This window comes from Larus michahellis, chromosome 19 (genome assembly GCF_964199755.1).
Source record: "Larus michahellis chromosome 19, bLarMic1.1, whole genome shotgun sequence".
Taxonomy (NCBI): domain Eukaryota; kingdom Metazoa; phylum Chordata; class Aves; order Charadriiformes; family Laridae; genus Larus; species Larus michahellis.
In genome coordinates, this window is record NC_133914.1 from 937,212 (window position 1) to 956,947 (window position 19,736).

Genomic DNA, 19,736 nt, shown 5'->3' on the forward strand with positions numbered 1-19,736 from the left:
CGGCAGGGCTGGAGTGCCACCTCCCGGGAGAGCCGGGAGAGAGACAGCGGGGCAGGCAGGCAGCCTCTACTCCAAACTTTAATGAAAGAAATAAGTTAATAAGTTAATCAAGTGAGGTAACTACCGCTGGCTGGGGCGGTCTGCGGGGACCGGCCAGCCCCGGGGAGGCTCCTACCGGTTAGTCCCTGCGTGCGGCTGCGGGCAAAGCTCTCGCATGCACCCTCGCCCCGCGGCCGGGCACCCACGGCACCCCCTCACCAACCCACCGCCTGCCCACCCATGGCACCCCCTCACCAACCCACCGCCTGCCCACCCACGGCACCCGGTCACCCCCTCGAGCCCCCGTGCCATCGCAGGGGAGGGGACCCGGGTGGTGCAGGAGCTGGGGCGGGGGCTGCCAGCGGCTCTGGCACAGCCTGCGCTGGCCACATGCACTTAACGAGGCAAGAAAAAACGAGCAGGGGGTGGGGGGGGGTCCCTGCTGCTGGGAGCAGAGGCATACGGGTGCAAATCCCGCGGTTCGGTGGGTGCCCACCAGCCCAGGCCAGATCCCAGCAGGTCTGACTGCCGGTCCCTGACAGCCTCCGTAGGGCACCGAGACCCCCCAGGACCCCCAGCCCCCCACCAGCCCCAGCTCGACAAACTTTGGCACTACCACGATCGCTTCCAGCCTGGCTCAGCCCAGCGCTGTGGGACTGGAAACCAGCCCCGGGACTGGGGTCGGGGCAGCAAAGGGGAGCAAGGCAGCGCGGGAGCTGCTGTGGCTCTGCCGCAAGCGGCATACAAGGGACATGCACAGCCACTCTCTGTCCCCACTGGGCTGTCACCCCCCCCAGGCCCGGCCTGTGCTCCTCAGGACATGGAAGGGATGGGGACACGGGGAGGGACAAACCGAGCACCGCGGGACCCACAGGACCCAGCAGGGAAGGAGTTCTCTAACCAAGAGCAGGGGTTGGGACACAAGAGGGAGAGATGCTCCTTGGGGACCACTGTCCCCATCACCTGTGCCTGCATCCCTCTGTCTTCCACAGCCCCTGCGCAGCCCCGTGTCCCCAGGGCCACCCTCCAGCAGGTTTGTCACCCAGCCCTGAGCCCGCTGGGCCCCTACAGGCAGCAGGATCCAGCCCTGTGTGCTGGTAGGGGGGTTACTTATTGCCTATGGCCCCACGGGTTGCTCTTCCCGGGGGTGTTGCATATTAAGACATTATTGCATAAATATATATATATATATCTCCTATATATATATTGCCCTGGAAGCATGCACGGGCAGGCAGAAGGCTCTGCTGTGCTTCTAGAGGTGCAGCCTTGGCAGCAGGGAAATAACCCGGGCAAAGGAGCACGATGGGGGACAGACCCCCGCTCCCTGACCTGGGGGGACCCCCACCGCTGCCCCAACCTGGAGCAACGCAGGTAAAACCATGTTGGGTCGTGCCCCAACACCCCTGCTCGGCACCGGGGGCGGAGGGAGATGGAGCCTTGCATAGCTGGCGGCGTCCCCGGCTCGGCTCTGGGCGACCAAGCAGGACCTCACAGAGGAGCTGGATGTGTCCTGAGGGCTGGGGCTACGAGTCAAACCCCAGGGGACAGGGCCAGGCTGGAGCATCCCCACCATGGCTGGGGAGCACTCAAGGCCCCAGGAGCTGGGGGGGTCCTCACCCCCCGGGAAGGGCAGGAGCATCCCGGGAGCATGGGCTGGCCATGCCGCAGTGCCACGGGCTTCCACCCCATCCCCAGAGCGGGCACCCGCTGCAGCCGTCCCCCCACAAAGGAAGACTTGGTTCAAGTAAGATGGCGAGGGAAGTGGCTAGACGGGGCCGGGCGATGCCACGCTGCTCCCACGTCTCAGCGCCCCGTCCCACCGGCTGCACGCAGGCAGGATCCATCCCGCTGCCTTCCCGCTCAGTCCATGTTGGTGCTGGCCGACCTGGAGATGTTCAGGGTCTGGGCAGAGATGGAGATGTCCTCGTGGTCCACGGGGCTGTGGTAGTCGGAGGTGATGTCGGGCTCGCCGGGGGGCACCTGCACGGCGGCCAGGCTGAAGGAGTTGGTGGAGCCCTTGCGGAGGCACTGGGAGTAGATGCCGAGCAGGAGGTCCAGCTTGTGCTCTATGGACTGCACCTGCAAGGGCGGCCAGGGCTGAGCGGGTCCCTCCCCACGGGGAGGGGACCTGGGGATCCCGGCTCCCCATCCCGCAGGCACCGAAGGGACGGTGACGTGCTCCCTGGGGGCTGTCCCCTCCTGACCTGCCTCTCCACTTTGACCACGCGCCCCATCATGCTGAGCTCATCCACCAGCTCCGTCTCCAGCACCGGCTTCTCCCCCTTCTCCCGCGTCTTCTTGTCCGCAGTGAGGGTCCCCCTGCCCATGATCTGGTCCACGCTGGCAGGGAGGGAAGGGACACAGCCCATCACCCCCAGTGGACCAGAGGACATGTGAGACCACAGGGGATGGGGACAGGCTCCTGGGACACGTCCCACCCATCGCAATGGGCCAGCATCGCTCCTGGAGGGCATGGCTAGTGGTAGGAGACCCAGGGGAGCCCTCAGCCCCCCCCCGCCTTGGGGGCAGCTCACCGCATCTGCAGGCTCTTGATTCTGCCCAGCATGTCCAGGTGGCCGGCCGAGTACTGCTCGATGACATCCTTGACATCGTAGGGACGCAAGGTCTCCTTGAACTTCCTCTTGGCCACCAGGAACTTCAAGATCCTGAAGGGACACCCGGGCTGGCTGCACGGCACTGGGAGGACTGGGGGTGCCCGGGGGCTCCGGGCTGGGGGGGTGAGGGGGAGGGAGTGTGCAAAGCACCGAGTTTCTGAGCACTGTTCCCACGGGGGCTGAGCCGGGAGCCATCCCTGCTCCCTGCCTGGCTCAGCCACCACCATGGGCTGGACCGGGGCGCTCTAGCCAGTCTGTTTGTCCCCAGAGGCTGAGAGCTGCGGAGGAGGTGGGGACAGGAGCACACACGCTGGGGGACACAGGAGGGGACGGTCTCACCTGACAGCCCGGATGACGGTCTTCACTGCCGGCATGATGTCCTCGAAGGTCAGGTCACAGTGGGAGCTCTTCTCCTCACCGCTGTCCTCCGGCGGGCAGTCGGCTGTGGGTGCAAGAGCGGGTGGGTCGCAGAGACCGAGGGCTGTCCCCATGTGCCCCCCAAAACCCCTGCAGCCCCCCAGAAACCCCACAGCCGGACCCGGACCCCACCAGTCCCCAGGGTTTACCCTCGACCGGGGTCCGTGGCTTGAGCCTGAGGGATGCACGGAACCGGGTCCGGTCGTTGAAGCTCCAGCTCTTCTGCACCTTGGTGGGGCTGGAAGCCTCGGGGACGTCCTCAGTGCTGGGGGAGCGGTGCAGGGGGGGCCCCAGGTGCTGCCTGCCCCGGCTGCCCTGCCGTTGCGAGCTGCTCAGACGGATGCGGTCCTTGATGCCCATCTTGTTGCTGCGTGGGACAGCGGGATGGGCAGGGTCAGAGGCGAGCGGGCGCCGGGGGGGACCAGGATGGGGACAGGGAGAGCCCTGCTGGGGGCATACATGGTGCCCACCCCCCCACGCCGGGGGTGAGGATGGGGCTGGTGGTGCCAGGAGCAGGCGGTACCGTGCAGGACCAGCTCTGGGGTTACTCCTTTAAACACCCTTTTTTCCCCACCGAGAGTAGAGAAAGGAGACAGAGGGACAGGGAGAGCAGGGACGGTGGTGGGGACGACACACCGCAGAGCCCTGGCAGAGCCACTGGCCCCACAGGGACCAGCCCTGCTCCTGCCCACCCCCACTGGCATGGGGAGTCCTGGGGCACCCGGCCAGGCCCCTTCCTCCTCTTCCTCCTCCTCCTCCTCCAGGCTGCACCACCCAATTCAGGCTCTCCTCCTGCTCTAACTTGAGCTCTGCTCCTGAAACCAGCCGCTCTGCTGGCTTTCCAGGGGGAAGAACAGGCATCATTTATGTAGGACCTACACAAAAACATCACCTGGTGCTGCCCTCTGTGTGATGCAGGACCACAAGCACACCCTGGGCCAGGCACGGCGGCCAAGCGGACGCACAGACCCGCAGGCGGAGGAAGCCGAAGCCACGGAGGACACGGAGCAAACCCCATGCCCGCTGCACAACCAACTCCATGAAACCATGGCACATGCGGAGCCTCCTGGATTTCCAGGAGTCCCAGGGCAAGGCGGGGGTACGGCAGGGTGCTGGGCTACCGGCATGCAGGTCGCTGGCGAGCTGGTCCCAAGCAGGCAGGGTTGCCACAAGCCCCTGCAGCAGCTGGCACGCGGTGGTGCCGGGCGGTGCCGGAGGACGGGAAGGGCTGTGTCCCGGGGGGGACCAGGCTGCAGGAGATGCGGGATGGGGTTCACCCAAGTGCCTGTTTGCTGTTGTTGGACTTGGCAAGCCCAGCACGGCCAACGGACCAGCCTCATCCATGCTGCACAGAGGGGGAAACTGAGGCAGGGCGAGCTGCGGGAGCCAGTGGGGGACAGTCAGCTCAGCCCAGGCCATGCACAAACCCCCCTGGCCTGCAGAAAGACCATTCTTCGGCCTCTACCCCCTCTGTCTCAGCCCCCCGGGACCCCCGCAGCCAGCCCTGCATGGCGCACCATGCACCCCGGCGCTCCCCGGCCCTGCGCGGGGACGCAGTACCTCCGTCTCCATGTGCCCCACGTCTGCAAGAGCCTCCTCTTACCACTAAAGATGGGGCTGGAGGGTCAGGGCAGAGACACAGGAGAAAAGAAGAGTTAGCCTGTGGCTGGGAGGGAACGCAGCATCCCGGGCCACCTCGTCCCTGACCCCCCTGGCATGCCCGCACCCCAGCGCAGGGTCCCTGCCCGCTGCCGGGGACCCGGCCACGGCACCCCCCTCTGCTGTGGAGGCAAGAAGCACGAGTAAAGTTGTTTGTGTAGGTCCTGCATAAACACTGACGCCTGCCCGGCAGAGGGAAGTCCAGTTTCTCAGTGGCGGAGCTGCCAAAAAGCAATTTGGTGACCCTGCGACCACCGCTGGGGCTCTGCAGCCGCTGCCAGGGGCGAACGTTACCTGAGGCGTAAGCACTTGTGGGGCTGCGCGTCCTCCTCCTTCCAGCTTGGGGGTGAATGTGGGGGGGGGCAGAGAAGGTTTGGGGGGAGGTCAGAGGGATGGAGAGGAGGAGGGTGAGCAGGAGAGGGGAGGAGAGAGAGAAGATGAGATGTTATGAGAGGTGATGCTTGCGGAGGAGACGGGGGGAGGCTCGGGCCCCCCCGGGTGGGACGGCGGGGGGGTGACAGTCCTTCCCCTGCCAGCTCCCGGCTCTTCACTGGGAAACCGAGCCCCGGCTGGTGCTGCCGCAGGGAGGAGCCCCCCAAGCCCATACTCACCTGGGGGGCGGCGGGGGGAGCAGGCGACCCTCTGTCCTATGCCCGCAGTGGGGAAGCCGCAGCCCCACGGCTTGGCACATCCCCGCACCGTGCCAGACCCCCAACAGCCCTGTCTCCGGTACCACAGGGGAAACTGAGGCACGATACCACTGAGGAGCAGCGCTCCCTCTCCACCTAACCCTGATGCTGGCCCAGGGTCCCACACCATGCCGATGTCCTGGGTGGCAGGCCAGCAGCCGTGGTGGCATTCCGGGGTCCCCAGGATGCTTTTGCGCCACAGTGGACCAGGAACACGATGCAGAGCAGCCGCCGCCAGCAGCACAGCGGCCCCAAACCCTCTTGTCTCTTCTTGTCGGCACTGGGGCAGCTCAGCACCGCTGCTCCCCACTGCTGTGGGCACGGGAAGCCCATCTTGGACTGCAGGAACCAGGTTTTGCTCCTTGCCTTGGTCCGCAGCAGGGCCACACAGCTCCAGCGGCACTGCCATCATTTCTGGCCACACTTGGGTCCCCCGTGCAAGGTCCCGGTGCTGTGGCCACCCCGAAAAGGTCAGCGAGGTGGAGCTGAACGTTGCAAGAGGCTTCACGATGGTACAACAGCCCAGAGTCCGTCTGCGGGGACCACACGTGTCCCCTCCGGAGGCGGGAGCGGTGCCACAGCCAGCGGCAGAGCAGGACGGGTGCCCCGGCACAGCGCTGGGGGGGAGTGGGGCTGGGGGCTGCTCCCCTGGGGTCCGGGCTGGCGGTGACAGACACCACGGTGGCACCACGGGTGGACACAGACGAGCAGAGAAGAGAAGACAGAGAGGAGGGAGAACGCGGGGCCGCGGGGCTGCCCCCTCCTACCTTTCCCCCGAGCAAGCGGCAGGGCTGATGCTTTTCTGGCCAGGGGTGAAGGAGTGATAAGGCGGTGGGGCTCCGTCGGGCAATTTTTTCACCTCTGAATTCCTAAATCCTCCGTTGCGGACTCGGTGTAAATGCTCAAACATTAGGACCAGCTCTCTGGGGTTGGGGTTAAATAAAAACATGGAGAAATTAAACTTTCCAAAGCAAAACGAGATGAGCAAACCAAGGCTGAGCAGAGCAGAGCCCCCTCTGTGCAAATCAAAGCAAAACCAGAGCAAAACAAGAAGCAAAAACCAGCATTTTCTTTCCAAAGACAGTTTCTTAACAGCTCGACACCCGCTGCCGGCACCTGGGGGTAACGGTGCTGGGCAGGGGGGTGCTGGGGAAGGGTCCCACAGAGGCTGGCCACCGGCAGAAGGGTTGGACTCGTGCCGAGAGGGATGGTTCAGGCAGGCTGACCACCCTTGCTGTGAGGTGGGGACACGGTGACCTGCCACCATCTGGTCTGGGGGTCCGGGTGCTGCCGGAGCAGGGGGGAGGCTCGGAGCCGGCAGGGATGGAGCCTGGCCCTATCTCAGCTCCCTGCTGGGGGAGAAACGGCTCCCGGCACAGCAGGAGGGGCTGGCGGAGGCCCCCGCGATGCCCACGCCAGGGGAGCCTGGCCCCACGCTCGGCAGCGATGCACGGGAAGCCGGATCTCCTCAGGGAGCAGAGGGACTCGCTGCCGCCGCTGTTAAGAGCCCTGTCTTTGAAAAAATAAAGAGTGAAACGGAACAGTAAAATTGTCATTGCAAAGAAACACATGGACGGAGCAGGGCAGGACGCTCGGGCGGAGGCAGGAGGGCAGGGCTGCGGCACACAGGCCGTCCGGAAAAGCTTCGGAGAGTCCTCGATCCACCCGTGGGGGCAACATCCCAAGGACACGGAAGGGGAGAACGCTGCAGGGACGGGGCACAGGGCTCCCTGCCGGACCCTCCGGGTCCATCCCCTCTGCCGCCACGCTCAGAGCCGGCTCCCGGCCGGCTGCAGCTCCATCACTCCGGCCACAAGGTCCCCGTGGCCGGCGGCATCATCCTCTTCCCCGCGGTGGTGCTGGAGGAAGGCTATGGATGGGGCGAGAGGGGACAGGGTGGGACGGGTGCTGCGGGCTGGGAGGATGATGGGGATGGAGGCTGGTGTTGGGCTTTTCGGCAGATGCTGTGCTGGGGCTCCGGCATCCTGGGGCTGAGCAAGGCGTCCGTGGCGCTCAGCCCCACTGAGCCCTCAGTGGCCCCATGTGGGCCCTCATGGCAGGGACTGCCCAGGTCACTCCTCGGCCTGGGTCCCCCCAGGAGCCCCGCAGCCCTCGCCCGCACCCTGCCTACCTGAAGGAGGGCAGGAGGCTGTCGTAGTAACACCAGGTGGCCGTCAGGTACGCGCGGCTGGCGTCCGTCGAGTACAGGCGCCAGGCAGCCTGCACGGGAGCGAGAGCCCGCGGGCACCGGAATCAGCCCCTGCAGGGTCAGGAGGCAAAACCCCCTGTGCCAGCCCCCTCCACCCCCCCCGGCCACCACAGGCAGAGACCGGCTCAAAGGAGCCAGCTGCCGGACGGGGGGTCAGGGGTTTGGGACAGGCAGAGGAGACGGGAGGGACGGTGGAGCATCCCCGGGAAGGGATGGGGCAGGACACGCCAGCCCTGCTCTACCTGGATCAGGTTCGCCGCCGGAGTCCGCCTCTTCTCAAAGTGCTTCTGCCGATGCTGCTCCTGCACTTTGAGGGCGAAGCCGGAGCCCAGGATCCCCTGGGGATGGGAGGGGATGGGGTCCATGGGTGCCAGCCACGCTGCCACCGCCAACCAGGAGAGATGGGGACCCTCCAGCCGCAGGGGCGGATTTTTCCCCTTTCTCCCCGATTTCTGCAGGGCAGGAGGTGGGGACCCTCTCTCCCCGGTCCTACTCACAGCGGGCAGCGCGAAGAAGGAGATGCCGAGCAGGGCGAAGCCGGCCGCCAGCATCCGTCCCAGCCACGTCTGCGGCGTCTTGTCCCCGTAGCCGATGGTGGTGAGGGTGACCTGCGCGGGGGCAGAGCAGGCGGAGGCCTGGAGGGAGCTCCCCCGCCATGGTCCCATCCCACCCTCCTCGTCCCCTCCCGGGGCTGGGGGGCCACGGCGGCCAGGCTTACCGTGCCCCACCACAGGGAGTCGGCGTAGGTGGCAAACTGAGCGTTGGCGTCTTTCTCAGCCAGGTAGACGAGGAAGGAGGAGAAGATGAGCACCAGGAAGCCGATGTACCAGGCGGTGATGAGCTCCTGCCGGGGCAGGGAGGGGTGAGAGAGGGTCGGGGAGGTGTGGGGGGGCTGTGCCGGGACCCTGCATCCTCACCTTGCTGTGGGCATAGACGACGGAGCCCAGCAGCTTCCAGGTGCCGCCGCGACGGTCCATGCGCACCATGCGCAGGATCTGCAGGAAGCGCATGCTGCGCAGCGCCGAGGTGGCGAAGATGTTGCCCTGGGTGCCGGCGGCGATGACGGCCACCGAGGCGATGAAGACGATGAAATCTAGGGGACAGCGAGGGTCGGGGGCGTGGGTGACACTGCAAGTCCCCAAATCCCCGTGCTCCCCCCAAGCCCCCCCGGTACCTATAACGCAGAAGGGTTTCCTGGCAAAGCGGAAGCGACCCCTCCAGCCCCGGTAGCGGCAGCAGCAGCCGGCCGCCCAGACGCGGACGATGTACTCCATGCCGAACACCACGATCATGACGAACTCCTGCCGGGGGGGAGCAGGGTCGGGAGGGTGAGAGGGGGAGGACAGAGGCAGGATGGCGTGGGGAACTCAGCTGGGTGGGTGGCTTTGGGGGGGAAAAAATGAAATGCTGGTGCTGGGGAGGGTGCAGGGGGGAGCAGGGTGTCCCCCGCCAAGGCCACCTTCCTGGCACAGCCGCGTCTGGAGCCGTCCCTGGGGGAATCGGGGTGGAGAGACGGGAGCCGCGGTCGTCGAGGCTGTCTGAGCAGCCCCGCTCTCCTCCCTCTGCCAAGCTCACCCCGAGCTGGGTCCTTTTCCTCCGCCGTCAGCATTGTCCTCCTACCTCCCGCACAAACAGGCCCCCATTCTGCTTACTTGCGGGAAAGTCACAAGGTCCTTCCCAATTTAGTCTCCGTCACTCAGAGAAACTCCAGCGTCAGCCGTTTGTGACAGTTTGGGGGAAAGTTGCCTTTTTTAGCCCCTCCTGCCCTGCCTTTTCCAGAGGTTTATGCCTCTCCGCACCATGGAGGTCCAGCTGCAGTGACGGGACGCCCGCAGCAGCAAGGCCACCCTGCAGCTTCTCCCCGGCGTGCCGGAGAGGCTGCCGTGGTTAACAACAACGGTCAATAGTGACACCGGGGCTGGGGAAGGGGTGGGAGGGGTATCGTCCATGATCCCATCCGAGTTTCTTAGGGTGTAACGCAGGGAGGGGGAACCCGAGCCACATCCCTGCTCCCCACTTACCAGGATGAAGAGGCACTGGTTGGCCAGTTTCTGGTGCTCCTGGATGGTGGAGAAGACCGACAGCACCAAGCAGCTGAAGACGAGGAGGAATCTGGAACGAGAGCGTGTCGGCGTGGGCACCAGAGCCGTCTGGGGGGATCCCGGTCTGCAGCGCTGGCCCCCACTCGCAGCCTGTCCCCCCCAGCAGAGACCTCCGTGGCTGTGTCCGAGCCACCGGGGACACGGTTTGCCCCTAGATGGTGGCATGGAGCAATTCGGGAGCCCAGGAGCAGCTGCCCGTGGGTGCCTGAAGCCTGCCCGTGGCACCGGGATGCCCAGTGCAAGCAGCACCCCCCCGGGGCAGGGCCCCGAGCCCACGGCGGGACCCCTCCGACCCCGAGCGTCCCCCCGGCACAGCCGGCATAGGCTCATGGCCCAGGGTTGCGCGGTGCCCCCCAAGCCCTGTGCCCCTCTGCGATGGGGATAAGCCCTGCAGGGCACCCATGTGCCAGCGCCGGCTGGTGGCACACACGTCCCCGGGCAGCCCCGCAGGCACCGAGGAGGAGGACCAGGCTCCAGCGGCCGCGGGGCTCAGCGCAAGGCTCTTCTGCAGCCCTGCGGCACCCCCCTGGGCAAAACAACCCCTAATTAAAGGCAAGGAGGAAAACGGGGGGTCCCGCACCGCAGCAGGGCGGCTGCTGCTGCAGAAGGGGGACCAGAGCTTCTCCTGACTGTCCCCAGCATCGCTGACACCGTGGGGACCTGCTGGGGACAGGGAGGCCACCCAGGAACAGCCGAGCCAGGGGAAGAGTTAACAGGGAGCTGCTCTGGGGCTATTTGTCCCCGCGAGCTGGGCTAAGAGACGAGGGGCTTTGGCCCATTTAAAGTAAGGAGGGGAAAAAAAAATAGACTCTGAAGCTGAAGCAAATGAAACTCCAAAAATACATTTTTTCCCCTGATCCAGCGATTCTAAAAATGGAAAGTGGAGGGCTTGTGCCACCAGCCCACGTGACGGCGTGCAAAGGGCCACCGCTCCGCCCGAGCTGTCTCTGTAATGGCACGGGGGGCTCTGGGCACCCCACGGCACTGCGGGACGGCACCGCCAGCAGCACCGGAGTGGCCACGTCTGAGGCCAGCAGGGCAAGCGAGGTGGCCCTGGCACCCTGTCCCCAAGCTGGTGGGCACCCATCTCGCCCCCCCAGCACCATCTCCCCATGGTGAGCAATGCCCATGGGACCCATCAGTGGTGCTACAGAGAGGACGGGGGGCTCGGCTCAGGGAGATGCTGCCCGACACTCGCTCAGGAGCCCCTTCCCCTTTCCTCTGGTTGCTGACATGGAGCTTGAAAGCCGAACTGGCTGCCGGGGGTGGCCAAAGGGTGAAACCAGACCCAACCTACACACCTGTCCCAGCACCGGTGGGGAGACATCGGGCAACGCTGGGGAGAGGGGACGATGCTCTGTGCCCTCTGCGGGACCCCCCGGGCCAAGGGGACCAAGCGCTGGGGGTGCGGGGAGCCAGCCTGGGGATACAAGCACCCACGGAACCCACAGTTTATGGCGTGCGGGGCTGGGGGGGACTCTGCAAACCTGGGCACGGCGTGAGGGGGCTAACGAGTGCCCCGCTGCAGGGGGGCACCAGCACCAGCACCCAGCTCAGAACCCAGCCCGAAGGGGACAGGCAGGTCCCCTTGCCTGAAACCATCCCGAGGGGAAACTGGAGATGGTGCCAATGGCAGAGAGACCCCAGGGAATGGGAGAAGGGCTGGATCCAGAGCATGGAGCAGGGAGAGCTGCAGTGACACCGTGTGCCCGCTCCAGCACCAAAGGGGTCGGGGTTGTCACAGCCCCGACCTCCCCCTGCCCGCGCTGCGGAGGGCGATGCTCCTCTCCCAGGCGCTCCCCGTCTGCAAGGCAGAAGGCTGGAGCCGGTTCCTTCTTCCCTCTGAATTATTAATCGAGCCCTTTTCCTCCGGCACAGCAGTTCTGCCATTAATTCCCCCACCAGCCGACGGCACGGCGGTACCCCCGTCCTGCCCGTGCCGGCAGGGAGGGCAGCGGTGACACGGGCAGGGACACGGAGCAGGCTGTTGGCACCTCGGCCACTTGGTCCGAGGAGCGAGACAAGCCCTGGCTGAGCAGCCCAGGGCAGAGCCTTTCTGCTTTGTGCATCATCAGCAATAAAGATTATACCATCAGGATTTAGCAGGCAATTACACGGGCAGCGGAGCACAAAGCAGACGAGGAGGCAGAAATCTCCCAGCCTGCAAAGATTTGTGCCTCTCGCCCTGCGCGGGGAGTGGGGAGGGGGGGTCTCCCGTGCCCGGGCACACGCTGCTGCCGGGGGGACGCGCTGCGGGTGGCCCTGCCTCGGGCAGCGGCGACTCACGGTGACCCTGCAACCCAGCCAGAGCCCCGCTTGTCACCTGTCCCCACGAGCAACAGAGACCGGGGCAAACCGACGCTGCAGGAGCGGCGATGGAAACCTGCACCCTTGGGGCGGGGGGATGCTTCCCACCTGCCCCCACCCCCCCCGGCCGTCATCCTGCAGGAGTCGGTGAGGGATACGGGCATGCGAGGCCCCGCGGGGCCAGCTGGGAAAGAAACTTCCTGGGAACACATCACCTGCTAGGAATTAACTTGTAAAGCCTGGGCAAACGCCCCGTCCCGGCTGCGCCTAAGCGGCTTAGGGAAAGGGTCAGATGCCTGAAGGCAGCTCGGCGAGCCAGGAACTGGCTGTCCCCCCCCTCCAGTCCCCCCTCTGGGGCAGAAGTGCTGCTCTCAGCAGCTCTTTGCCCCGCACCGAGGGCTCAGACGAGCTCTCCATCAAACGCCGCGCGGTGCCGGCAGTGCCAGGCTCCCCGCCGCTGTGCTCCCTCCCCAGTTCTCTGCCCTTCCCGCCCACCAGAAAAAGGGAGCACTGCCAAGGAAAGCGAGGAGGGGGCAGAGATGGCAGGGCAAGACCTGGCAGGAGCCTTGCTCCCCCCCTCCCCACTCCCCTTCGCCAGGGTCCCGGGGGATGGAGGGAGCAGATGCTGTTGTTGCTGAGCCGGTGCATCAGCTCTCCCCAATAAAATTTCCGCTGCCGGCCCCCACCAGCCGGCAGCCCCCTCCCCGAGGGGCTCCCAAACACCTCCCTGCTGGCACACGTCCCTGCACAGCAGGGGACACGCTGACGACAGCCTGGGCACGGGGATGGGACCCCTCTGGCTGCTCTCACCCCTGCAGGAGCAAAGCCTGTCCGCAGGAACACTCCTCCCCAAAATAATAATTAAAACCGGGCAGGGGGCCCCGTGTTGGAGAAGGCGAATCTCCTCACATTAATCTTCACTAGAGCGGACTTTGCCATATGCTCCTGCCCACTCCGGCAGCGCGGTGCCGGCGGAGGAAGAGGCGAGCCGGGAAAGGTGCTGAGCTCAGGGAAAGCGGGGCCAGGGCGTCCCCGGACGGCGAGGAGCAGCATCAGGCGAGGGGACACCAGCCAGCCCCCAGTGCCCACCTGAACACCCCTGGGCAAAGGGGCCGCACCCCAGCATAGCCTGGGCAAAGCTGTGCCACAGCACCCCAGTGCCAGCGCTGACGGGACGGTGATGCTCAGAGCCCGGCCGGGCTGTGTCCCCCAGCCCCAGCGAGGGGGGAAGGGGGGGGTGATGCTGGCCCAGGACCCTGCTTTGCTCCCCCTCACTACAAGGAAGCACCAGGGAGGCTTGTGCTGACAGCCCGGCAATAACTCAGCGGAAGGAAAACACCACGCGCCGTAGGATAAACAGCTCAGCCAGGGGACGAGCGAGCGAACGGGCACGGCCCCCCTCCCCGGCACAGCCTGGCCCCACCACGGCACCCCCAGGTCCCCACAGCGCGGGGTGCCCGTCCATGCTGTCCCCCCACCGCGGGAAACGGCTATTTGGACCAAAACTGCCCCAGCCCAGCTGCGGTGGGGCTGGGGACAGGGATGGGGACGGCGCTCCGTGCTGCGAGGCTCAGCTCCCCGAGCACCATCTGCAGCTGTATAAACAGCGTGTCTTATAAATCCCCCCTCCCTCGCCTTTAGGAGAGGTGGAGCAGGCGGCCTGTCTGCTCCAGGCGATATAAATAACCGGGGTGTAGCGGGCCTGTTTGCGCCCGTAACCATGGCAGGGTCCGTCCCACGCCACGCTCCTGCCCGCGCCACAGGGAAGAGAAGCAGAAAAGCACCGAGCATTTCCCCACGGCCAGGGAAACCGGAGCCAGGAGGCGACCAGCTGGACGCGGCACCGGCACCACAGAGCCCAGCACAAGCCCAGAGCCCAGCCACGACCTAGTTATCAGCGCTGGGGGAGGAAAGGTGCTGCTCCCCGAGCCCTCCTCGGCCCCAGCCCCGGGCAATAAGGCAGGACGGGGGGTTTCCAGCACCCTGAGACAGGCTGCAGGCAGGGCTGGGACCAGGAGCCCGTCTGCAGCCCGGGGGCACCCACGGCAGCAGCCCCAGGTGACATCCTACAAGCGCGCGGGAGCCGGTGGCCCCAACACCTTTGGGCTTCGGGGAGCGGGAGCCAAAGCCTGCAGACGGCATCACCCGTCACCCTTGCACTGCACGTGTCTGCACCCCCCGCGCCCCCCGTCCCCACAGGGAGCACAGTCACAAGGCTCTGGCGGACGGTGCCAAGACGCTCACACAGGGCAGCCGAGATAGTTTTGCTCTTGAATCATCTGGCAAGGAGCTGACTTAAGGGGGGGGGGGGGGGGGGCAAAGAAAACCCGTGTGTTTTCAGATGCACCTCCCGTGTGCGATGGGCCCTGCACCCCAGCAGAGGGATGGGGGCTGTCCCCACCCTCCAGCACCCAGGGACAGGGACCTTTGGGGCACAGGGACATGGAAGACCCCAAGGAGTTGAGGCAGGCTGAGACCCCCGATGCGTGGCAGGGAGGGCAGAAGCACCCACGGGCAGAGGGGGCAGGTCCGGGCACTCGCTCAGCCCCACTCCGACCCTCACCCCCAGGAATTGCCGCTTGGAGGGACAAATAACCAAAATCTCTCCAGGGCGACCAAGCATCACCTCTGCCCACCCCGTCCTCACCATCGGGGCCATCCAGCCCTGGGCACCCAAACCAGCACCTCCCGCTCTGGGCTGGGGGGTCCGACAGGAGCAGCAAGAGGGGAAAAGGGAGAAAAAAAAAAAAAAAAAGAAAAAAAAGAAGAAAAATCAATGCATAGTTTCACATTGCGCCGAAGTCACTTAATTTTATGCCCCGGTGACACCACATCAGGCTGGGGAAACTGCTGTGCCGGCTTCTCTTCCCGCTGGCATCTCCCCCGAATGCAGCTCCCCTTTCAAGCCTGGACAAGGTGAGGGGGGTTGGCCCCGGGGGCAGGCAGACCCCCTGCTCGAAGGGCACGGCTCCGGCAGGGAACAACCGCGTCGGACCCTTCTCTTCTGGCCATGTGAGCGCAGCAGCCGGATGGAAAACCACCCCATCACCCCTGCGGTGACGGCAAGTTAAAACCCTGGAGCCTAATACAAGAGGTTTTTACCCAGCAGGCGGTCGAGAGCCAGCACGGAGCAGGGGATAAAGCGGAGGGATGCAGTGAGATGGGGGGGAGCACAGCAGAGGTGCCCACCCCGCGGCGGGGCCGGGATGCAGCGGGGGCAGCAGACCCATCCTGCCCACCCCAGCCCTCTCCCATAGAGGATGGGAGCACAGGGACGCTCCGGGAGGGACAGACCGGCTGCCAGCAGCCTGGTCCCCAGCCAGGGGCTGGCCGGTGCACGGGGGGGACACACACCAGCTGCTGCCCATTGCATCCCCGCCATCCGCTGCCCCGAGCCAGCGGGGATCGCCCGTGGCCCCCGGCCAGCGCCGAGGTGAGGACAGCCCGCGCCTGGCATCTGTCACCCAGTGCCAGCACGGCCCCGGGGCTCTGCCACCCCTCTCCTCTGTCCCCCCAGCGTACGTGGGGACCCGACGGCACCACATGTGTGGCAAGGGTGGGGGTGCCATGGGACGGGCACCCTCCGAGCTCTGTGCTCCCATCTCCTCCTCGCCCCAGGCGCAGGGTGACACTTCCGCAAGGTAAATGAAACCCCAAACCCCAACAGCACCCAGGTGAGACGCTGCCGAGAGCAGCGGGCAGGGGAGGCGTCCACTGGCCCGGCACGGGGGGGACGGTGTTTCAGGCAGGGGGTTGCGGGTTGTTACTGGTGCTGCCGGCTCAAATCTTCCCTAATTTGCTCCAGGTCAAGCTGTTCTTTAATAAAGCGTCCCTCTAGGAAGCGGAAAAGTGCTGAGCTGAGCTGCTGGTGCACCCGACGGTTTCATAACCCTTGATGCGAGCTCCCAGACCCTGGGTGCCATCAGGGCAGCGGCACTGCGAGCCGCCGGCCACGTGCAAGGGGCTGGCAGGTGGGGAAGAAGAGCTTGAGCTGGAAACCCCCTCCCCGCACAGCCCAGGGGCTGCAGGAGACCCCTGGGGGGCAGCCCCCTGTCTGGGCTGGCAGCGATGCCCATGCCCATGGCAGCCACGGACAACTAAAGGCACAAGTTGGGTATGAGAACAGCCTTCCCGTTGGCTTAAGAGGTGGGCATTGGAAAAGGAAGATTGTATTCGCCTTCTGGCTTATAAAGCCTTTAGGTTAACGCTCTGGTCACACTCCCGGATTTGCTCTGTAAGCTCCAGGGCCAGAAACTCTCGTTTCCAGAGGGCAAGGCAGAGCTCCGCAAGCCCGGCCAAGCCCAGGCCAGCTACGGCCCTGCCATGGCCAGCACGGGACGGAGGGGATGGGGCCGGCCAGCCAACACCGCACACCTCAGCCCTGGTTTTACACCTGTACCTGCTTCCACACCATCCCCTTCCTGCAGATGCCAGAGCACGGCAGCCCGCGGGGACACCCAGCACCGGGGGTGTCCGAGGGGCTGCAAAGCCCCAGCTGAGCCCAACGGCGGCTCCGAGCCCCCGCAGCCCATCGGAGGAGGCAGTGGGGGCTGAAGGCAGCACCCGGCACTGCTCCAGGGCTGCGGAGACAGGGCAGCCACCAAAGCGTCCTGCAAAGGTGCAGCAACACCAGCCCAGCCCGGAGCGGGCGCCGGGGATGGGAAGCTATTTGGGATCAATTTGCCGACAGAAAGACACGGAACTTGTCCAATAAATGGTATCAGCTCAGCCCTGCTACACACTCCCAGACTCTAAACTGCTCAGGGGAGGGAAGCGCTTTGCTTCTCAGCGGGTATTTCCATTTTAGCAGTTTTCAGCCCTGTCTCGAAGCCAGGCTGCCCGGGGGGAGGCGGCGCACAGCCGTGACTCAGAGGACAGGTCCTGTGACCGGCACTGCCCCAACCTTGGGCAACCTTGGGCCGTGGGCTTCATCTCCCCCATGCCTCGGTCCCCCCCAAAGCGGGGGTAACACCTTCCTCCTCTTCTTTGAAAACCAGCCCTCAGCTATTGAGGCACGCAAATCATTCCGGAGAACTTCAATATCCAGCACGGCAACAGCTTAGCAGCTCCCATCTGCTGCAGGAGAGAAGAAAAAAGAAAAACCAAACCCAACAAAAACCCAAATCCAAGAAGCCAGAAAGGAGCAGCATTTACAGGAAAGGCTTCACAAACCAGACGTCCGCACCTTGCACCCACCGCAGCGTCTTCCCACAGGCTGCCGGGGGGTCCCTGGCAGGGCCGACGGCCCTGCAGCAAACCTCGGCTGTAAAACGAAGTGAGCAAGTGCACACAACCCCTCCCCATCCCACTAAATGCTCGAGATATTTTACTCCTGCTGTCGCCTCCCCATCAGGTCCATCCTCAGGGATCAAGCCCGCAGAAGCCCCGCTCTCCCTGGCAGAGCTGTGGCCACCAGCCCCGCCACATGCCTTGCCCACGCAGGCAAAGCCCCTGTCCCAGAGGTGGTGGGACATGGCTGGGGCGGCAGAGGAGGGAATCGGGGCTCGGTGGGCTCTGCAAGGGGAGCCGCTTGGTCCCGTGTGGTTGTTTCTGAGGCAAACCACACACAGGTCGGGAGGAAGAACTGGTGGAGGACAGTGGGGCACCCACGCCTCAGCCGTGAGATGATCAGGGCATCGCTCTTCCAGAGCCCAGCGAGTTCCTATGCAAAAAAGTCCTGATGCTGTGAAATGCCAAAGTTAAGACTCAATAGCCTTGGTGACTTCTGCTCCCCATCCCCTAGCAGGAGGTTTTGGCTGCTATCGTTACTAATTCCTTGCAGGAAAAGTTCTTTCGAGGGCAATATTTGCAACGTAGGTATTATTTCCGAAGCACACTGCGGAGGTGTCGGCAGGCGTTACAAATGGGCCCCGGGCTCCTCTCCCAGCTCCCCTGGGAGCTCAGGTGCCCTCGTATCCTGTGACAAATTCATCCTGCCACCTCAATGTGCTAACTTAGGCAAGACCCACTTTCCTGCCTCTTAACGAGCTCCAGCTCGCGCACCCCGCTAACGACGCTGCACTGAGGTACTGCTCCTGAAGGCAGACGGAGAGGCCGTTTTGCGGCTCATGCTCTCAGATGGGGTCCCTGGGGCCAGGCTGTGGGGCACGGTGCGCACACCTGGCACATGCCAAGCACGCATGTAGCACATCTTCTCCGTCTCAGAGAAGATTCTGCTTTGCAAAAAGCCAGGGGACGCCCCGGTCCAGCGAGGAAAGAAGGAGCAGCGCTGCACAGCCCGGGAAACCGCATTGAGCCAGGGCAGGGAGCAGACGGGCTCCCGGGAGCATCCTGGGCTCCGTTCTCCGGAGAGCGATGGTTTAGTGCCGGGGATCACCCGCAGCTGCGACCCCAGCACGGGCACAGCTCTCGGGGTACAGCAGCCGCTGCTGGTTTGCAGCCTTCAACCAGGGACGAGAACACCCACTCCCTGCTTTTCCCCATCCCACCCGAGCACGGCTCCCGGGATGCTGCCTCCCGACACTGCCACAGCGATCCAGGGGGACCCGCCCTGTCACCCCTCTGGGGGACTCCTGCCTTTGAGGCTCCCCACGGGCCCGCAGACCCCGGGGGACCCCGGGCACCTCCAGCGAGGGGGCAGCGGCGGAGCGGGTCGGCGACCCGGGCTCTGCGGGTGGCAGCGGGACGGGGCTCCCTGCACGGTGGCCACCCCGGAGGGCGAGTCCCAGCCCCGGGCACGCGCTCACCCCCTCGCACCGGAGCCGCCGGCGAGAAGCCGCCGCTGGGCTCAGCCCCCGCCGCTCGCCCCGGCGGGCTCCCCGCTCGCCCCCACCCCCGGTGGCGGGGCTCCCCCGTCGCGCTGCTCCCGGGAGCGGGCACCGCCGGCGCGTCCCGCACCCCCCCCCCCGCCAAACACTCCCGGGGAAACTTCTCCGGTGGAGCCGGAGGGGCCGGTGCTCGCTCGGAACGACGGCTGCTCCGCGGCTCCTCGGTCCTCCTCCCTCCCCCGCGGGCACCGGCAGCTCCCGGCCCCCCCCGCCATCCCGACCAGCCCTCGGGGGACGGGATGCCGCCCGGGGACCCCCCCGGTACTCACATGAAGACGTGGTAGACGAAGGCCCACCCGCGGGGCCGCTCCAGCACGTTGTAGAGACAGTTCTGCAGGCGGCGGCGGCAGCAGCGCGGGGGCCCGGCGGGGCGGGGGGCGGCCCCGGGGCGCGGTGCCGCCAGCAGCCCCCGGCGGCGGGGCGGGGGGGTCCCGCCGGGCGGCCCCTCACCCTCGGTGCGCACCGTCGTCAGCGCCGCCGCCCCGGCCATGGCCGCGCTGCCCCGCTCAGCGCTCCGCCGCCGCCCGCCGCATGGCCCCGGCACCGCGGGACCCCCCCCCGCCGCCTCCCCGCCCGGCTCGCACCGCCCCCGATGCCCGGTACCGCTCCTCGGTGCCACCTGCCTTTAGCTGCCCGCAGCCGCCGGGACCTCCCCCCGCCGGGGCCGGCCCGCCCCGCCGTACCTGGCCCCCGCCCCCGGGGCTCCGCCGGCACCGGCCGGGCGGGGAAGGGGCGGACTCGGGGCCGCCCGCAGCAGCACCCGGGGGGCGGTTCCCACGCTGTCACCCCGCGGTTCGGCCGGGGGGACCCTTCCCCGCGAGGTCCCTGGGGACGCCCTGCTGCCCACGGCGCCGGGCAGAGTGTCCCGGACACGGGGCCTGGAGCATCCCATCAGTGAGCATCCCAAAACA

General features: G+C 66.0%; 1 protein-coding gene across 3 annotated transcripts; it reads right to left on the reverse strand.

Moving 5' to 3' along the window:
• Positions 1–635: 635 nt before the first annotated feature.
• Positions 636–19,375, reverse strand: KCNQ4 (potassium voltage-gated channel subfamily Q member 4). Of its 3 annotated transcripts, none has more exons than XM_074563187.1 (14): positions 19,095–19,375; positions 9,650–9,740; positions 8,803–8,929; positions 8,546–8,721; positions 8,347–8,472; positions 8,126–8,236; positions 7,871–7,966; positions 7,551–7,639; positions 6,187–6,342; positions 3,221–3,438; positions 2,994–3,096; positions 2,574–2,705; positions 2,244–2,379; positions 636–2,118 (listed from the first exon to the last, which is right to left on the reverse strand). In XM_074563187.1, the coding sequence occupies exons 1-14, from the start codon at positions 19,313–19,315 to the stop codon at positions 1,900–1,902; spliced, it is 2,001 nt and encodes a 666-aa protein (XP_074419288.1). In that variant the 5' UTR covers positions 19,316–19,375; the 3' UTR covers positions 636–1,899. The 3 variants fall into 3 exon arrangements, with proteins under 3 accessions (XP_074419288.1, XP_074419287.1, XP_074419289.1); XM_074563186.1 differs by having other exon boundaries at positions 8,126–8,263; XM_074563188.1 differs by lacking the exons at positions 9,650–9,740; positions 19,095–19,375 and adding an exon at positions 9,204–9,266 and having other exon boundaries at positions 8,126–8,263.
• Positions 19,376–19,736: the final 361 nt, after the last annotated feature.